General features: G+C 37.0%; 2 protein-coding genes across 2 annotated transcripts; both read left to right on the top strand.

Moving 5' to 3' along the window:
* Window positions 1-1146: 1146 nt before the first annotated feature.
* On the top strand, window positions 1147-7868 carry LOC123313468 (guanine nucleotide-binding protein subunit alpha homolog). Its single transcript, XM_044898364.1, has 2 exons — window positions 1147-1734; window positions 5868-7868. Exons 1-2 carry the CDS (start codon window positions 1162-1164, stop codon window positions 6492-6494), a joined length of 1200 nt encoding a protein of 399 aa, XP_044754299.1. The 5' UTR covers window positions 1147-1161; the 3' UTR covers window positions 6495-7868.
* A 2198-nt stretch (window positions 7869-10066) lies between these two features.
* Window positions 10067-20208, top strand: LOC123313428 (CAD protein). Its single transcript, XM_044898310.1, has 11 exons — window positions 10067-10229; window positions 12153-12294; window positions 12359-12635; window positions 12853-13166; window positions 13342-14311; window positions 14373-16547; window positions 16855-16959; window positions 17019-17252; window positions 17316-19025; window positions 19159-19542; window positions 19715-20208. The coding sequence occupies exons 1-11, from the start codon at window positions 10130-10132 to the stop codon at window positions 19943-19945; spliced, it is 6642 nt and encodes a 2213-aa protein (XP_044754245.1). The 5' UTR covers window positions 10067-10129; the 3' UTR covers window positions 19946-20208.
* The last annotated feature ends 229 nt before the right edge of the window (window positions 20209-20437 follow it).

The following is a 20437-nucleotide window of genomic DNA, read 5'->3' as shown; positions in this document are numbered from 1 at the left end:
CATAGTTTGTGGCAAGAACAAACTCTATTAGCTTTTAGAAAATGATCAAGAATAAAAAAAAACGATAATATGGATCCAACAAACATGTTTTTGATTACTCGATATCTAGATTTAGAGAACGCTTTCATGTAAAAAATACAACCGTAAATATCTTGTTGTTTCTTTAATAATAATACTTAATTTACCAGAATATTTCAATTTAAAATGGCAATAAAATTTAGAAATAAAGATGTGAAATTTCTTAATTGAGAAATGCAGTTAAAAGATATAAGAAAATAAGAAAAATTTTGTAGTTTGTAGAAGTTTATTACTCATCACAACAATATATGAATAATTCCAGTGGCCATTTTGTACTAATTTTTGAGCAATGGCGATGAAGAATATCAAAAGTCATTTGAAAATGATTTCGTTTGTTCCGAATCACTCTATCAAAGATAATAGTCGTTGGCTGTCGTTGCCCTAAACAATTTATTGAATTGAACCATGCTTATAGCAAAAAATATACTGAAACGGTTGAAACGGCCCTTACGAATATAAGTAAACAAAACGTGATTACCGAGATAAAATCGAAGCTAATTTTCATAAAATGCATTTTAATGGCGGCAAAGACAAACTACTGTCACTGACGGAGGTAAAATTTGAAAATTTTCTGTACACTTTTGACACTTCATTTCAACCAAAATGGCGATGACGTAAAAATAAAGTTGTAGAATTTCTAAATTGGGAAATACAGTTAAAATGTATAAGACAAATTTTGTTAAGTTAATCATACATCAAAACTCTTTATGTGTAATTTCAGATGCCAATATGTATATAATAGGTAAATAGGTACTAATTTTTGAGCAATTGCCATGAGGAATATCAAAAGTGTTTCGTGAAATGATTTCAATTCCGATAAATGTCACTTTCAAAGATCGGAATATCCGAATATTCTTAGGAATATAAGTAGGCAAAATGTTATTGACTGAGATAAAATCAGAGCTAAAAAAAATGCGTTTTAATGGCGGCAAAGACAAACTTCTATCACTGATGGAGGTAGAGTTTGCGCCTGTTCCGATTTGAAATTTGGAAATAACACCACTCTCAACAAATTTGGGTACCACGGTACAATGAAACTTGGCAACAGTGTTAAAAGATAACTTATTTTACCACCTCTACTAAATGTCGGAATCGGTCAATCAGAGCTTATTTTCCTCTGAAAATCCGAAGTATGTAGTGACTAGTGATGTTGATCATCAGCCCTTAGTGCCTTTTTCGACGATGTCCACTTCAATGTGTTCGTGCTGTTTACGCTTCAAATTCAGCCCAGAGGAAATTGAGCAGCGGCATAAAAGTCAAGAAATCGACAAAATGCTTGAAAAAGATAAACAAACACTAAAGAGACAGGTGAAGCTCCTTTTGCTGGGTGCTGGTGAGAGTGGAAAATCCACATTTTTGAAACAAATGAGGATAATTCATGGTGTGAAATTCGACAGTGATTATCTCAAAGAATATCAACAAGTGATATACCAAAATGTCGTAAGGGGGATGCAAGTTTTAGTAGACGCCAGGGCCAAATTGGATATTCCTTGGGGTGATCCTGCGAACGCAAGTGCTGGGAAGGAATTACTCCTTTTCAACAATGTGATGCATTTAGATTCTAAATTATTCCTAAATTACACACCTCTTCTTTCAAAATTGTGGACTGACAGTGGTATTCGAAGAGCATTTGATAGAAGAAGAGAGTTTCAAATGGTGAGTACCTGCCAATTTTTATAGGTTATATTGATAAGTGTCATTCATCTCGGTGAATCATTATAACTTGAGATCATCAATTATTTAATCTGCAAAGGATGTGACAATATACTATCTGTGTAAAACTGTTAAGTCATATGATCTACTTAAATATTTGAAGTATAATATAATATCCTTTCAGAGCTTGGGGAGTTTTTTAGATTGTATGCATCTACAAATATCCTGTGCTCACTACATGAAGCATAATTTATTATTATAAGTTTCCAAGATATTCTGGATATTTATGAATAGAAGCTTCCAGTATGAGTTACATCCTACTTATGTTTTATAACCCATATTGCGCTAAATCTATCAAAAATGTTCTTTAGTTTTTGAAGCTCAATACCAAGCAGATATCACAAATTTGGCCAAAACAAATTTTAATTTCGATATGAGTTAGAGACTCCAAAATTGCACAATATCTTTCTCAAATTGGGAACTTGAAGAACCGAATCAGCAATTGGCATTTAATGTTTTGATTTTAATATAATTATTCATATATTTTATGCATTTGTCAGTATGATTTGTAGACATACGAAGGTGGTAATTCTAAGGGTTATTCCAAATTATTTGCCATCTAGATTTCTATATTTTGTCACTTTGTTCATGATTATAGATTTTTTCCTTTTCCATAAAGTTGGTCCTTCTTGTTCTAGAATGAATAGGTATCTCGTGATTTTTGTTCCAACGAAACAAGATCACATTCGAAAGAACTGATAGAGATAAGAATAATTAATTACGTCGCAAATTTATTTGTGCTTTGTACCGTCCGAATCCTGTTATATTGTGATGTTATACAATACGAATCCGTCATTATTGATAATACCAAAAACAACAGCAATTATTATGTAGAATGCGGGAATTTCAACCAAATAATTGGCCGATAAGATTGAACCAATCATTTTTTCCTCTCTTTTGTTCAACCCAATGTCTGATTTTCATCGAGTTTCATAAACGGTAGGATGTCGTCAAAGTGATTATAATTGACCATTGGATAATATTGACACGAATTATCCATTATCTTGAAGTAGTTCAGAAATAAGTGTGTCATTCAAAACCAGCAAAAATCGTTGTCCGCTTAGGTCAAGGTCGATCTATTGTTTTGTTTCTCACGTAAGAATGTCGATACATATTTCGTTTGGAGGAATGCATAAAGATGAAAAGGTTGTTTAACTTGAAAATAATAGCGTGAAATTGATGCTAACAGAGTTGACACTCGGAGAAGTTCCTTTTTTTGAATACAACACCCTGTATTTTACTGAGAAGTTGAAATGAATCACAGTAAATAAAAGAACATCTATAATGTGATGAAAATTTCTTGCATCAAGATACCAATCGAATCCTCTATGACAGTTCAAGCTCTGCCTATTTATGTAGGTGTGATGGAGGGTAATTGAATGCTAATTGCAAATCCATTGAAATCATACAAGAAATGAATAAGGCGTCGCGTCAGTAATGTGTCTATTTTCATATAACGTTTGAAGAACTTCCCGTTCCAAACAGAGTTATCCTTTTCTCATGTTTCGGTTCATTACTTTTAGTTTTCAGCCAGTATTTTCATCCGTTTTCCATGTACAAGAAAAATTAGGGTGCACTGGGAATTTGAGGTCTCCACGATCGATCTGCAAGTTTTTCGGATAAAAATTTCTTTGATGAGGTGCTAATATTTGGAAGCCGGTTTATGACCGGAAATAAAAAACTGTAAACACGCTTTTAAATTTCTATTTCGGTTTCGTTATGCGTTTTTGCTTTACACAACCTTCTACTTTATTGGATATTACATCTTCTCTAATTTTTCGCTCTTCTAGTCGAATTCAGACCATTTTTTACTGAGCCCTACTTAATCATAGGAACAATAAATGTTTTCCTAGATAACTTTGTTTTATCTGTCTTTCATTCCTATCTCAATAAATATTTATTCGATTGTTCTGGTTTCAACACGGGATAAACGCGTAAGTGGGATTGCTGCTACCATTCACGAATACATCGGTGAAAAATATAAAAATGTAATGAAAACGTTGCATTTTTATGCTCACTAATTCGGCAATTATAATTGAATCGAAATCTAAAAATACTCGCTTTAAAATGATGTGTTTTTCGACCTACATTGTCCATTCAATAACTTGAGAGGATATCTTTGATCACTTCGGGTATGAAATTGAAAAAGTGGTACATATTTTCATCTAACAGTTAACTAACTACTTCCTCCATACCGCCATAAATGAAGAATAAAAAATAATTTGTTATGTCTGATATACAGGGTGTAAATGAATAGTTTCGAAAAAATTTAAGGGGTGATTCCTCTTCCCTCTTATCTGACGCCCAATGTGCGAGTATTGAGCTCAGGTAATTGGGTTCATTGTGTCTATTATCATTCAAATATATATTCTTGTCGGTCTGTCTGCCTGTGAGTCTGGACACGTGTACAAATTTTTATTGTTCTAAATGGCGATGAGTATTTTGATATATAAACTTGTTTCCTTAATCTTCTTTACGGAACGAACGTCAAATTGCATCACCTTTTGAAATAGCCGATCTAGGAATATTACTTCCGGACTACCCCCTTAAAAAAGTAGGACTCCTATCAGGCCATATTCGAAACGAAGGCTTGAAGTTTAATTTTATTCTCCTTGAAACGCAACTGAAAATTTAAGAAGAAAACAGTATACTGAACAAATTTTGATACAACATTTGTAGAATACACTACAAAAAATACACATTTGATGAGGTGAATTACGTAGCTTCTTTAGGTTTTGTGCGATAAATAACTGGGGAGGTATCTTTCGGCAAGTATTCTCTCAGTCTTGGAGAAGAAGCAGTTCACGAAAAAAATGTTAACCCTAGGTTCAGCGCCATGAACGTGAGATAAGTTTATCTGTCTAAACGCACACATTTAGACAATCGATTCAACAAAACTAATATCGTACAATAATTAAATGTAAACAAGATTCTGGGACGAATTCAGAAATTGAATATTATGGACGAATGACGAATTTATTATTTTAGATAACGATCTCTTCAAACCTACCAGTCAACGAACATTCCACTCAGTACTGGTTTATTACGCTCAATAATCTTTGGAATCGATGAACAATTTCAAACAGAAATTTCAGAATTCGCTCGTACTCCCAACAGTTCTATTGAACCATTGTCCATTTTGAACAGATGGTGCGGAACCTTCTTGGAAATACAGAAAATCCTTTCTGTCAATGAACGGCAACGTTTTGTTCGTTATCTCCACTCGTTGGGTTTATGGATAAGATATTTTCAGCAAAATTTTATCGTTTTATTATACGGGTACCTAACACCCAAAAACCCATTGGTTTTTACAGCACGTTATCTCGGTTTACTGGGATTATAAACGAACCATTAGAATTTAGCACCGTCGGGATTGTTTGCAGATTTCGTCGAAAATATTCAAATAGAAATTTGCAGCAATTCCGAAAACCGAGCTCAGGTAAAAAGGACTTGCTTTTGGGTGGAATTATTTTCGGTTTTGCAGAGGTCTGCAAAGGCAGCCGACAGTGATAAATATTAATGGGTATATCTATAAACCCCACCTTTGGGATTACAAACTATTTCTACCTCATTGAACGAAACTTAATGCCAAGTGAAAGCAATAACAAAAAAAGTAGAATCCAATTTTATTTATTAGTACCTATAGAGTATACCGGAGATGAAACCGAAAAAACTTATGGGGTTAGAGTATGGGACTCCTAATATGATTGCTAATTGGCATGCTTCAATCAAACAAGCAGCCTGTAGATGTAGAGTATAGATTAAACCTGACACATGAATGTCTGAGATTCTTCTTTAACCTTCTGTTAAAATATTTGATTGAAGTAGCCGATACTTGATGAAAATCCATAATTTAACTCGAAATAGATTCGAAGATTTTCACCAAAATGGGTTCTTGAACCACGACACGTGTTTCGCTATCACGTGTACTGAAGTTTACCTCCACCCACCTGAAGACGCTATCGTGATAACGAAACGTCGTGATTTCAAAACTCATTTTTGTGAAAATCGTCTAATCTGTCTTAAGTTCTTCTGCTCGAATTCGTGTAAAAGTAATTCTATCTTTTTTTTTTCAGAGCGATTCAGTGGAATATTTTCTGAACCACCTAGAACGTCTGGCGAAACCAGACTACATTCCAACTCATTCCGACATTCTATTCAGCAGGAAGGCAACGAAAGGGATCACAGAATTCGTGATTCCAATCAATAACATCCCCTTTCTTTTCGTCGACGTCGGTGGTCAGAGAAGCCAGCGGAGGAAATGGTTTCCCTGCTTTGATTCCGTAACTTCGATATTGTTCCTGGTGTCCTCTTCCGAATTCGACCAGGTCCTGTTGGAGGACCGCAAGACGAACAGACTCGAGGAATCCAGAGATATCTTCGACACCATCATCAACAACAGGATATTCGCCAGTGTGTCCATCATTTTGTTCTTGAACAAGTACGACCTGTTAGCGAAGAAGGTCTCTAACCCTGAAACAGATATTCGCTGGTATTTTCCCCAATTTAAAGGAAACTCCCATTCCTTACAAGACGTGCAGAGTTTCATCCTGACGATGTTCACAGGAGTGAAGAGAGATCCTAAGAAGGCGCTCTATCACCACTTCACAACGGCTGTAGATACTGAAAATATTAAAGTTGTATTCAACTCTGTTAAGGATACGATACTTCATCGAAACCTCAACATATTGATGTTGGAGTGAGAGGTGATAACAGATTGTGGCGGAAAATGACATGGCTGTGTGAACATTAAATTAATTTTCATGTTTTTTGAACAAGACTGACAAAGTTAACGTGTCAATCTAGATTCAGGTTTGATCCCTGAGTGTACGTGATATGAAAAAAAATTGGGAAAAGATAATGTGGCCTCTTCTTCCAATGAGGAATTAACGAATTTTTTATTGTTCTTTCAGAATTTTTTATTGAAATATTTTTCGAATATTCCTCCTTGGGTAGCATGGAATTTGGCCTGGATGAACATTTTATTATTTGAAGGCAGCATTTTTAGAAATTTGAAATTTTTGTGATATTAATTCGATTGTAGTCTTCATTCAAGGATTTTATTCTGTCAACAAACATTTTATTCCCAAAATTCATAAATGTCTCTTTATGGATATGTACAATAGAACTGAGAAGTACCAAAAAGCTCATATTTAATTGTAATATACTGCCGAACTGGTGCTATAATAATATTTATTGCATTTATTGGGTTAACAATTACTACAATTAATCATCTTCGATGTGTTGGAAAATTGAATCGTCTGAATAAATTGTATGAATAATGTAAATCGGTTTAATTTTTCGATTATGACCTAAATTATCCATGGAAAAGCAGAAAACCAAAGGAATTATTAGTTAACAGACTAACATTTGATTCAACATAAAACACATTGCATAAGTAGGGAAGTTTGAGTCCTAGTGGTAAAACAATATTTATGAAGTTATAAAAGTGTTCAACGTGTAAATAATCTACGGAAAAAATAAATGTATATTGTAATACAAAGTCTATTAAGAATATATCTTCAGTCTGTGTAAGAAATGATGATTTTAACTATTTTTGATGTCCTTATTGTGATTTTATATATTTTCCATATTTGTATTGATATGTATATATGTCCTTCAACAAAATGATTATATAATTATCTATAAATCAGTGTTATTGTGGAATCAGATGTACCTTCCATATTTTGTTCTCAGTATTTTACACCTAGAATTGAAAAAAAAATGGAAATATTGTGAACACTGATTTTTTCAAGACTTATATTTCTTATTTTAAGCGAATCTGAGCATATCCAGCAGTCGCAATGTTTGTTACAGTAAAGTTTCCACAAAACAAACAGCAGACATCTTCAGTATACAATACATCCTCTGAAGGTGCCTACCACAGTTTTGTAGAAACAAATACCTAATGAATTAATAGTTCTCATCTGCAATATCTTACAGAATATTTGTGAAAACCAATGTTTAAGTGCCTTTTGAACACAAAAGCGTGTATAATATATGGTGATGAAAAAAAGAGCTATTTTATATGTAAATATTTTTGTATGATTGTTACAAATACAAGATATTTCATTCGATTGAATTATTTTAATCTTCCTTCCAAATAAAAAAATTATCACCCTAGAACCCACTTGCTGAACAATATTAAGGCTGAAAGTATATAACAGCAGGATGCAATAATCTTATAGATTTGTTGTTCCTACATACCTATCATAGTAGGTATGTACCTATTGTTCAAGTATTTACACGTATATGTGCATATTACAGAATATATTCATTGAACTCAATATTATTTATATTTCGTTTATTTATTGACTTCAATGTATATACCAGTAAGAAGTAGGAGGGTAGACTCAAAGATTAAATTATCTATAATCTTTGGGTAGACTAAACTGGTAGAGAGATCCTATCTACGTCCATAGCAGAGTTTCTGTCCATAGTAAGTTTGACATAGGAAATAGATATGGTCCACCTATTAACAATGTTCGAGACTAGTTGCAGGTATCTGTAAACGAAAGGCATGAAATTTTTCAGGAACCTGCAGTATAGTGACGTTATGTTTCCACTTAATTCGACAGGTGGCGCAAATCTAAACGAAGAGAAGATAGGCTTTCGACATCGCTTGCTTCATAGACAAACTACTGAAGAAAATAAATTTTTTCGTTTATCCATTTTTCATTTTCAAGTTCACTTTGAAGGGCTCTCTGGAGTGCAATTCTCTATTGAACATTCAACAATCTGGTTTTTATGAATCTATAAAACAACTCTTATGCACTCCATATCCTAGGATAGTAATAGTGGTTATCAGGAAGATGAGCAAATAGCAAATAGGCCATTTTAGGGTGTCTAACCCCTTGCTCATTTTTGGCCCAAGAAAATCGAGATTTTCGAAATCGAATTGCAATTCTTAAAAATGCCATTTCCACGATGAAAATCAGAACGAAGGGAGATAGGCTTTTGGAATTGCTCGCAATAGATTGAGCGTGTTTGAAAATCTGTATCTAACACTGTTTACGAGAAAATCGAATATTTGTTTTTTCCACTTTTCCTTTTACTTCTAAACGGTCTTTGTAGTGTAGTTGTCAATTGTCTCTAAGAGCAATTAAGATAAAGTGATGATTCCGAAAACAAATCTTGACTCTAATTGAATGCTATTACGTCATATGATTGAGTCCATTCAGGTCTCATTGAGTTGAAGAAAAAAACATGTAGGTAAATTACGATCAATTGCACTTCCATTTCCTATTCTGATCATATGTTTGTACCTTTACAATGTAGAAAAAAATTTACTTCATTGTGTTTTTGAAAACCGCTGAATTTACCTGCTACCCCACGAAAGAAAGTGAATCAAACCCTTGTCAACAAAAACGTGTTTGGACATGAAAGAAGCCAATAAATATTTCTATCTCTCCCTATTCGTTCCTTTCAAACAGGTACAAAATATTTCAGAATTAGATAAAGCCGGCCTTTATTCAACGTTTCCTACAAATCCACTCACAGAGTGGTCGAATGAAAATGCAAACTAAGTAGAGCTTGCTTCAGGAACTTCGTCAATGCTCAGAACCGTCTGATTTTGGTACTCCGCCACTTTTATTTACACACTTGATACTTCAAGACCAAAAAGAAGACAATAACAGATTTGTGTATTATCTAGTATGACACCAATAAGAAGTCAAAGGTATGAATGATAATATTATACAAGTATTCATCGTGATTTCCGACTTGATGCAAATTTCTATTAAACAGAAGATATCATTTAAATTCCGAGATACGAAATGCTTCATTTTAATAATTAAAGTTAGGTATGTAAACAATCTGGTACAATCTGCAGCCTAATTATCGAAATTTTGCTATCCGATAATACCATTTGGATTCCAGAGGTTGTCAGGAACTTTCTATTAAGATATGACGTAATTATCCCTAATGTTATTTTCTGATATCTTCATCTTGCCGAAGAAATTAGCAAAAACTTCAGAGGCGTTCAAACTGGGGACATGTCAAATCATATACCTAAACTGTGTCCCACCGAAGCCTCAAAACAAATTCGTATGTAGTGTGAAATGCATTTCTCAGAAAAAGAAGAGAACTTTGAGTTATGAAATTTTCCAGAGGCAGGTCAAATATCACACCTTCAAAGTTTAAATTAACCGACTACGCCACTGGACGAATAATTAATAAGGCGACGAGTGGAACTGACGAAGAAAACGACAAATAGGTACTTAAGAAACTACGAGCATGCGCTATCGAACTACCGGTACCAATAAAAGCAACTATCATCCCGATTTGGGCGACTTGACTTAAATCAAGTGGCCGGGTAATGTAAATAAGTGTAACAATCATGAAAAATTCACCCGTGCCTTGCTATTTAGTATTAGAAGATGGGGAGATCATCGAGGGAAAATCTTTTGGGTCAAAGAAAGAGACAAACGGGGAAGTCGGTGAGTCTTGTTGTATTTTCTATGATAAGACGGAGAAAATTATAAATGCATATTTCGAAAATTATTAGAGCATTTAAGTGGTTAACTGGTTAAGGTAGATTCATTTCAAACCTCGATTTTACGGTTATAATTATGTCTTTTGTTGTTGTTTGTGGAAAACGTGCAACCGGTTTTATGCTTGTTTACAATACCTGTTTTACTAGATTTTCCGGTATGGTGTATTGTCAAACATACCAAAAATTAATTTTAACGAACTAAAAATTAAATATATTCGAACTATACAAAAAAATTACTTGAAGGAGGAGAGTTTTTATCAACACGTGTCATCGCAATAGCTCTTCCGGTATATGGATTATATACCGGCCATATCATTTCGATATACATAAATGGATATCTGATGAATTTCGAATCGGTATCGATATTTTATACGATTGAAATGATTCCTTCAATGTTACAACTGAGATACCAAATGTTATCCCTTTTTACCCTTCTATCAACTTCTCGAAAAAAAAAAATGTTATGGTTCTTAAAACAATTTGAGAACTTAGATGGAAATGCTGCAAAATCTAAACGAATGTTCATTATTTCCAATGGTTGCGAGATATTTTTTTCAAAAGTTAGGCTGAAATTTTTCGATGATGTTGGAAGTAATGAACCTCCTTGTGAAATTTCCAGAGTTTTTGTTCGTTCTCCGAAATCTATGTCTTAAATTGTCCCTTCTGAGTTTTATCGGAATTCCAACAGATTTCGTTTTAACAGGAACCATAGATAACCTAATAGGAACTGCCAAAAAAAAAAGATAGCATAATGTAACAAAATTTCGTCTTGGATAATTGATACCATATCTGTCGGACGATACAGGAGTTGTTGGAAGAGGAGTGCTACGACCTCAACCTTATCGAAATTTGTTCAATAAATTGATTAAATAGCGAATTTTTGATTAAGGGGAATGAATGAGATGAAAGAATTAGTGACACATCTTTTATTTGTGAAGCATTCAATTTCAAGGTCACCTACTGATAATATTTGTTACATACGATATACGTTCTGGGGTATATCACAATAGATAAACGAAAACATCGCCGTAATTGAAGGCTACAAAAAATTATGAAACCGCTCTTCGAAAAACTTCAAACAATCGTTATAGTACCTACTAGAACATACAGGGTGTCCCACTATGGATGGCCTATTAGACTAATCACAATGTTGTGCTGAAGATTTGCATGTTGGGTTTTTTGACAGACTATTTTCTTATTTCATATGGCCATCGCGGTATATCTCTGCATCGTTAGATGATAGTTGATTTAATGGCAATTTCAAGAGTATGCCATACCTTGGGTAAAAGATGAACGGTGTGGGACAGTGTGGGTTATAATATAAGGGCTCCTATGAAAAGAGATGAAAACGGGAGGTGTCACACTTTTTTTAATATTTCTGCTGGGGCGGATTTTTTCGAAAAAATCCATTTTCAATTTTGCCAGTATGCAGTATCATGACACTATTTGCTGTTTGGGCCGAAAATGTAAAGGGTATTTATGAGATAATCTTCAAGTTGGACAAAGCGAATTCATAAAAAACTCACTATTTTCAAATTACAATCTATATCTTTTATTATTTCAGTCGATTCTACGTAAAAAAGGAGGTGGGTCACTGAACCTCAATAACTCATAAACAGTTGACTTTCTACGCAATGTATGGCATACTGACATGAGAAGATATACTGGATGTATCGATAGCAAAAAAAAATGGATTATGCAATTTTGATTCTCAAAATGAGGTTTTATTTCGTGTGAAAGGTGCAGCGTTTTCAGCTTTTCAGTGTTTATTCATGACAAACAATAAAAATTATATGGTTTATCATCAACTTTCAGTAGAGGGACCCCCATTTGTGACAAATTTAAACGAAAAATTCAATTTTTTCAGTATTTCAAACTGGAATGGTGGGATATCCTGAGTCGCTGACGGACCCCAGTTACAATAAACAAATTCTCATCCTCACATACCCCATAATAGGCAACTATGGTGTTCCCGATCAAGAAATCAAAGATGATTATGGCATCCCTTGGTAAATATCGATTTTCCAATTTTTTGTTGAGAATGCTTTGATGGATTTCGAATTTTATTTGCAGTTTTTTCGAATCGTCCAAAATCTGGTCGGTCGCTCTGGTAGTGGGGGAGTACTGCGATCACCCAAGCCATTGGAGAAATCACCAGACACTATCAGAATGGATGGAAAAGGAAGATATACCCGGTATTCAAGGGGTGGATACCAGAGCCTTGGTGAAGAAAATAAGGGAAAAAGGAAGCTGTCTCGGTAAAATAGTTTACAACCTGCCGGTAAAGACAGAAAAGTTGTCCTTCGAGAATCCGAATTTGTACAATTTGGTAGCAGAAGTTTCCGTATCTGTGAGTATATCATATTATTCGAGATTTGAATCATTGGTAGTACAAATAAGTTATCGCTTCAAACATGTCAGATATAAATCGTGAGTTTGATGGGCATCTGGTGATAAATTACTCTGAAGAATGAGTCAATCCGTGTCAGCATCACATAAAATTTGAAAATCAAACACAAATTCTAAAAATTTTATTGATAAATAATGGTTTTTCATGTTTTCTACAGAAACCAATCACGTACAACAAAAATGGCTCTCCAAGAATTTGTGCTGTGGACTGCGGTTTAAAATACAACCAAATCAGGTGCCTACTGAGTAGAGGTGCCAGGGTGGATGTAGTACCATGGAATCACAAATTAGATGTAGACGAATATGACGGTCTCTTCCTCAGCAATGGACCCGGAGATCCTGTTATGTGCAAAGCAACTATAGAAAATTTAAAAGCGGTACTCAAATCTCCGAAAATCAAACCGATTTTTGGTATATGTCTGGGGCATCAACTATTAGCTTCAGCCATAGGATGCAGAACTTTTAAAATGAGGTACGTACCTAAAAGATACAGAGAGGAGGCGCCTACGCATTGGCGTAGGTCAGCTTTGACCTGGCCACCCAATACGTCATCACCTTTCCAATCGGCTCTCAACCGAATTGCGCCTCCTTTCCATATCTTCTCGATCCGTACCCTCTCCTGAAATCGCTCATCTCTTTTTCCTCAGATATGGTAACCGAGGTCACAACCAACCGTGCGTACATACACAAACTGGACGATGTTATATGACGTCACAAAACCACGGTTTCGCTGTGGATCCACAGAGTTTGCCCCAGAACTGGGAACCGTTATTCGTCAACGCCAACGATAAAACGAACGAAGGAATAGTACATACCAAGCTACCGTACTACAGCGTACAATTTCATCCGGAACATACTGCCGGACCAGAAGATTTGGAATGTTTGTTCGATGTATTCTTGAATCTCGTCACGAGTCACGAAAAAGATGAGATCACTGCTTTCGAGAGCATCAAAAGAAAGTTGGAATTCAAAGAAAAACCGGAATACATAGCCAGGCCTAAGAAGGTTCTAATAATAGGTTCAGGTGGATTATCCATAGGTCAAGCAGGGGAATTCGATTATTCAGGTTCGCAAGCCATTAAAGCCCTTCGAGAAGAAAACATTCAAACGGTTCTCATAAACCCCAATATCGCCACCGTGCAAACCTCGAAAGGTTTAGCTGATAAGGTATACTTCCTACCACTTGTAGCCGAGTATGTGGAGCAAGTTATCAAGGTCGAACGTCCAGATGGGGCTCTATTGACATTCGGCGGTCAAACAGGTCTAAACTGCGGCATTGAGCTCGATAAAAAGGGCGTTTTCGAAAAATACAACGTCAAAATATTAGGGACGCCTATCCGATCGATTATCGATACTGAAGACAGAAAGATTTTCAGTGAAAAGATAAGCTCCATTGGGGAGAAAGTCGCCCCAAGTTTAGCCGCACACTCAGTAGATGAAGCCTTAGAGGCTGCCGAGAAACTTGGTTACCCTGTAATGACGAGGGCTGCGTTTTCCCTGGGAGGTTTAGGATCTGGGTTCGCCAACAACAGAGATGAATTGAAAGTACTGGCTATCAAAGGTTTAGCCCATTCAGCTCAGCTAATCATTGACAAGTCCCTCAAAGGATGGAAAGAAGTAAGTTTTGTAGCTTTATCGATTTCGAAGATGCATCAAATATTTCTTTTATTGTTTCCAGGTTGAATATGAAGTCGTTCGAGATGCCTATGATAACTGCATCACAGTGTGCAATATGGAGAACGTGGATCCTCTAGGAATACACACAGGGGAATCTATTGTAGTCGCGCCTAGTCAAACGTTGAGCGATAGGGAATACAACATGCTTCGAACAACCGCCATTAAGGTCATCAAACATTTCGGAATAGTCGGAGAATGCAACATTCAATATGCTCTGAATCCTGATTCTGAAGAATACTACATAATAGAAGTGAATGCGAGGCTTTCACGAAGTTCAGCATTAGCCAGCAAGGCAACGGGTTATCCACTAGCTTACGTAGCAGCCAAATTAGGTTTGGGAATCGCACTTCCAGACATTAAAAACTCCGTAACAGGAGACACTACAGCCTGCTTCGAACCAAGCTTGGATTACTGCGTTGTCAAAATTCCCAGATGGGATCTACACAAATTCCAAAGAGTCAGTACAAAAATAGGCAGCTCAATGAAGAGTGTCGGAGAGGTCATGTCGATTGGCAGAAAATTCGAGGAAGCTTTCCAAAAGGCGCTCCGAATGGTCGACGAAAACGTTTCTGGGTTCGATCCCTACGTGAAACAAGTTGAAGACGAAGAACTGGAGCAACCCACAGATAAAAGGATGTTTGTGATAGCTGCTGCGCTCAAGAGCGGCTACACTGTCGATAAACTCTACGAGCTCACCAAAATCGACAGGTGGTTCTTGCAGAAGATGAAGAACATCATCGACTGGCACACTTATCTGGAATCTTTAAACCAAGAAGGAGTTACCCACGACATACTTCTAAAATCGAAACAGAAAGGTTTCTGCGACAAGCAGATAGCTGAAGCTGTGAAAAGTACAGAACAAGCTGTACGTAACATGAGGGAAGAATTGAATGTGAAACCATTCGTTAAGCAAATCGATACAGTTGCTGCTGAATGGCCAGCAACAACCAACTATTTGTATTTAACTTACAACGCGGACTCCCACGATATCAAGTTCGGTGAAGAACACGTAATGGTGCTAGGTTCAGGGGTTTACAGGATTGGAAGTTCGGTAGAGTTTGATTGGTGTGCTGTCGGATGCATCAGGGAACTTAGGAAATTGAACAGAAAAACTATAATGGTGAATTACAACCCAGAGACGGTCAGTACAGATTACGACATGTCCGATAGGTTATATTTCGAAGAAATTTCTTACGAAGTGGTGATGGATATTTACAACATTGAAAATCCCACCGGTATCATCCTATCGATGGGCGGTCAGCTGCCCAATAATATAGCCATGGATTTGTACCATCAACAGGCTAGAATTTTGGGAACATCCCCGAAATCCATAGACGAGGCCGAGAATAGATTCAAATTCTCTAGGGCGTTGGACAGGATTGGAATCAAACAACCAAGATGGAAGGAATTGACGAATCTGAAGTCGGCAATCGAATTTTGCGATGAAGTCGAATACCCTTGCCTAGTACGCCCCTCTTATGTCCTTAGCGGAGCTGCGATGAATGTTGCTCATTCGAACAGAGACTTAGAGACGTACCTCAAAGCCGCAAGCGATGTCAGCAAAGAACACCCTGTAGTCATCTCGAAATTCGAGGTTAACGCCAAGGAAATAGATGTGGACGCTGTAGCTAGAAACGGTGAGATTCTATGTATGGCAGTTTCTGAACACGTTGAAAACGCAGGGGTGCATTCCGGAGATGCAACCCTAGTGACACCCCCACAGGATATCAACTCGAAGACCTTGTCCAAGATAAAAGCGATTACCAAGGCAATCGCCGTTGAATTAGACGTTACAGGCCCCTTCAACATGCAGTTGATAGCCAAGAATGATGAACTGAAGGTCATCGAATGTAACGTGAGAGTCTCGAGATCCTTTCCTTTCGTCTCTAAAACACTAGATCACGATTTTGTCGCCATGGCTACTAAGGTTATAATAGGAGAACCATGCGATGAGATCAAAGTATTACATGGCGTTGGAAAAGTAGGGGTGAAGGTTCCTCAGTTTTCCTTCTCAAGATTAGCTGGTGCAGATTTCATGTTGGGCGTGGAGATGGCGTCAACTGGCGAAGTGGCAGCCTTTGGTGAAAACAGGTACGAGGCTTATATCAAGGCACTGATGAGTACTGGAATCAGTATGCCGCAGAAATCAATATTCTTGTCGATCGGAAGATACGAGGTAAGTTAGAATCGTAATTAGTGAAAAATTGCTGCAAATTTTACCTTTCCTTTTTCGCGAATTGCTAAAAGCTCTTTCAAGCCGTGGATTTTCATCTGAACATCAATTCCAGGCGGTCTTAAATATTTTTTTAATTCATTTATGTACGAGGAGTCTCAGCCTCCTCAGCTACAATCATACACAACTATACTGAATGCTACAATATTGGAGGTTAGAAATAATTAACGTTTGTGTGAAATTTGCAGCGTTTTCCTCGATGAAAATGATACATCTTGAATATCGATGAAAATTCAACGATTTCTTTCAGCATAAAAATGAATTATTGCCAAGTGTGAAGTCCCTAGCAGAAATGGGATTCAAGCTTTATGGAAGTCCAAGTACTGCTGACTTCTATTCATCCAATAACGTCAAGGTAGGGCAGATCCATATCTTAATATGTGCGCGTTCTCACCAATATGATTCGTATTTCAGATTGAATTAGTCGAATATCACAACGTAGATGATATAACCAGTCAGGAACTAGGGAACTTGGCAGAATTCTTATCGAAAAAACAATTCGATCTGGTGATCAATCTTCCGAGGAGAGATGGTGGAGCAAGAAGAGTGTCATCATTCATAACACCGGGATATAAAACTAGACGATTAGCGATTGATTTTTCTGTTCCATTAATAACCGACATAAAATGTGCGAAACTGTTAGTAGAGGTGGGTAGATGAATTTTAAATTTTTTTGGAATTAGGTGTGTGAACGACATGATTTTTTTTTAGGCCCTCAAATTGATCGGTCCTGCGCCACCAATGAAGACCCACACAGACTGTTTAACATCAAAAACATTGATTAGACTGCCAGGTTTCATAGACACGCATGTGCATGTTAGGGAACCAGGAGCCACCCACAAGGAAGATTATGATACTTGCACTGCTGCTGCGCTTGCTGGCGGCATTACCATGATTTGTGCCATGCCCAACACAAATCCTGCAGTTATAGACGAGGAATCGGTACTGCTGGTTAAGAAATTAGCTAAAGAGAAAGCCAGGTGCGACTATGCAGTTTTCCTAGGAGCGTCCTCAGAAAATTATACTACAGCTGCTGAATTAGCCCATGAGGTAGCTGGATTGAAGATGTACTTGAATGATACTTTCACAACGCTCAAACTTAATGATTTGAATGTGTGGTCGAAGCATCTTGCCAGTTGGCCCAAAAGGGCACCTCTTTGCGTTCATGCCGAAGGACAAACCACGGCTGCCATCTTATTCTTAGCGAATATACACAACAGACCTGTCCACATTTGCCATGTAGCTAGGAAAGAAGAAATATTAGTGATTAAAGCTGCCAAAGAAAAAGGTATCAAGGTAACCTGCGAAGTCTGTCCACATCACTTATTCTTTTCAACAGAAGACGTTGAGAAAATCGGAGCTGATAAAGCTCAAGTTAGACCTATGTTGGTAAGTCCCGAAGACCAACAATCTCTATGGGAAAATCTACATATCATAGATTGTTTTGCGACTGACCATGCCCCTCACACTCTTCAAGAAAAAACTTCTGAAAACCCTCCACCTGGTTTTCCTGGTCTTGAAACTATATTGCCGCTTTTACTCAATGCAGTGAATGAAGGTAGAATGACCCTTGATGACATTATAAGCAAATTCCATAAGAACCCCAAGAAGATATTCAATTTACCCGAGCAGTTCAATACTTACGTCGAAGTTGATTTAGACGAAGAATGGACAATTCCTGAGAAAACAACATACAGCAAGGCCAAATGGACGCCATTCGCTGGAAAAACAGTTAAGGGAGCCGTGCACAGGGTTGTACTGAGAGGTGAAGTTGCCTATATGGAAGGACAAGTACTGGTTCCACCAGGTTACGGCAAGGATGTGAAAGAATGGGATATAAGGAAGTCTATGTTGAGCATAGAGGGAAGACCATCGTCTGCCTTGAACCGTCCAGTCTCACCAATTCCCTGCGTGTATAATTCGATTGAAGACTCCGATACAGAAACCAACGAAATAATCTCCAAATTGTTGGAGCCTTCGAACGCCAGACTATCACCCATTCCATTCAACGTTCCGAAAATTCTCGAGACCCACGCTAACCACACGATGGGCGATTCCCAGATAATACATAATCTGCAATCTCTCCACGGAAAACACATACTGGCAGTCGATATGTTCACCAAAGATCAGCTTAATACGATATTCACGTTGGCTGAATCGTTCAGAAATTGCATATCCAAAGATGAGGCGCTGGATCATCTCATGAAGGGAAAAGTGATGGCTTCCATCTTCTACGAGGTGAGCACAAGGACCAGCTGTAGCTTCTCGGCGGCGATGCAACGTTTGGGCGGCACGGTTATACACATGGATGAGACCACTTCTTCTGTGAAGAAGGGGGAAACTTTGGAAGATTCTGTGGCCGTTATGGCGGGATATTCAGATGTTGTGGTTCTGAGACATCCGCTGCCCGGTTCTGTGCAAGTATGTATCTATTTGAATCACTCAATGATTGTATAATTCCATTATCAATTTCTCAAAGTTAAATCAATGCAAATTAGTTGTATTACCTTCATTTATGAAGAAAAAGTGTTCAGTACGAAATTTTCGTTTCCAGAAAGCCTCGAAGGTCAGCAGAAAGCCCATAATAAATGCTGGAGATGGGGTTGGCGAGCACCCTACCCAAGCCCTCCTAGATATTTTCGCCATACGAGAAGAAATAGGAACGGTTAATGGACTGGTCATAACGCTGGTTGGCGATTTGAAAAATGGAAGAACTGTTCATTCCCTAGCTCGCCTCCTCACTTTGTACAATGTACAATTGAATTACGTCAGTCCGGCCAGTTTGAAGATGCCGAAACACATAGTGAAATATGTGGAATCAAAGGGTGTACCTCAAACTGAGTACGAAACCTTAGAATCGGTGCTACCGCACACTGATGTTTTATACATGACAAGGATCCAGAGGGAAAGATTTGAAACCCAAGAAGATTATGACAGGGTAGGTAGCATCAAAATCAACAAGAGTTGGTTCATATACAGCATTACTAAGACCTAAGAAAGGGAACTATTACGTCTTTGTCTCTCCCTCTAGCTGTGTATGGACCCACCATAAGATATTGGTTTCAGTTCTTTTCTCAAATATAACAAATTTCAAATTTTTAACCTTGCAGGCTTGTGGTCATTACATAATAACACCTCACATGATGACGAGTGCCAAGAAGAAGATGATTGTTCTTCATCCTCTCCCCAGAGTCTTCGAAATAAGTCCAGAATTCGATACGGATCCTAGAGCTGCTTATTTCAGACAAGCAGAGGGGGGAATGTACATAAGAATGGCCTTACTGGCGGCAGTCACCGGAAAATCCCATCAATTGATCAAATACATGGGTCCATTCGTTTGACATATGATCAGCTCTGTACGGGTGAAACATTCCATGAATTAATTCACAACAATAATAATGTATTACTTTACATTCCAATCTAAATATTCCGTAGATAGTATCTATCTAAATCCAATTCGCCAAAAAATTATGTTTGGTATTATGTGATATTCAATGAATGCTCAATAAATTTTATGTACATACATTTATCTGTGAACAATTGTATAATAGTACTTTTTATGTATATGTACAAAGGTTTCAATAAAGACTAGCATATTCCTATCGTTCGATCCAATTTATTCTCGCATCTTAATGCACCCCAAATTTCAAAAGTTTTCCATGCATGCTGTCGTGCATCTGCTAGTCTGCTACGAACCAACGAGTCTTAGAATTATGAATTTATTCGATGACATCCATCCCATCAACCGGCTGGTTTTTACTACATACTTTTCTCTTAAAAACATCCGGAAATACATCGAAGCCACTGATTAAAATTCAAACTTTTTTCGGTAC

The sequence above is a fragment of the Coccinella septempunctata genome, chromosome 5 (assembly GCF_907165205.1).
Source record: "Coccinella septempunctata chromosome 5, icCocSept1.1, whole genome shotgun sequence".
NCBI classification, from domain to species: domain Eukaryota; kingdom Metazoa; phylum Arthropoda; class Insecta; order Coleoptera; family Coccinellidae; genus Coccinella; species Coccinella septempunctata.
This window is presented reverse-complemented; position numbering and strand designations above follow the sequence as displayed.

What these genes read in the sequence shown, in the direction of transcription:
- LOC123313468 (XM_044898364.1), top strand. Translation starts at nt 1,162, where the DNA reads ATGTCGGAATCGGTCAATCAGAGCTTATTTTCCTCTGAAAATCCGAAG. An exon ending in GAAGAAGAGAGTTTCAAATG is followed by an intron (nt 1,735 to 5,867) that starts GTGAGTACCTGC and finishes TTTTTTTTTCAG; the next exon opens with AGCGATTCAGTGGAATATTT.
- LOC123313428 (XM_044898310.1), top strand. Translation starts at nt 10,130, where the DNA reads ATGAAAAATTCACCCGTGCCTTGCTATTTAGTATTAGAAGATGGGGAG. An exon ending in TAGCAGAAGTTTCCGTATCT is followed by an intron (nt 12,636 to 12,852) that starts GTGAGTATATCA and finishes TGTTTTCTACAG; the next exon opens with AAACCAATCACGTACAACAA. An exon ending in TGTCGATCGGAAGATACGAG is followed by an intron (nt 16,548 to 16,854) that starts GTAAGTTAGAAT and finishes GATTTCTTTCAG; the next exon opens with CATAAAAATGAATTATTGCC.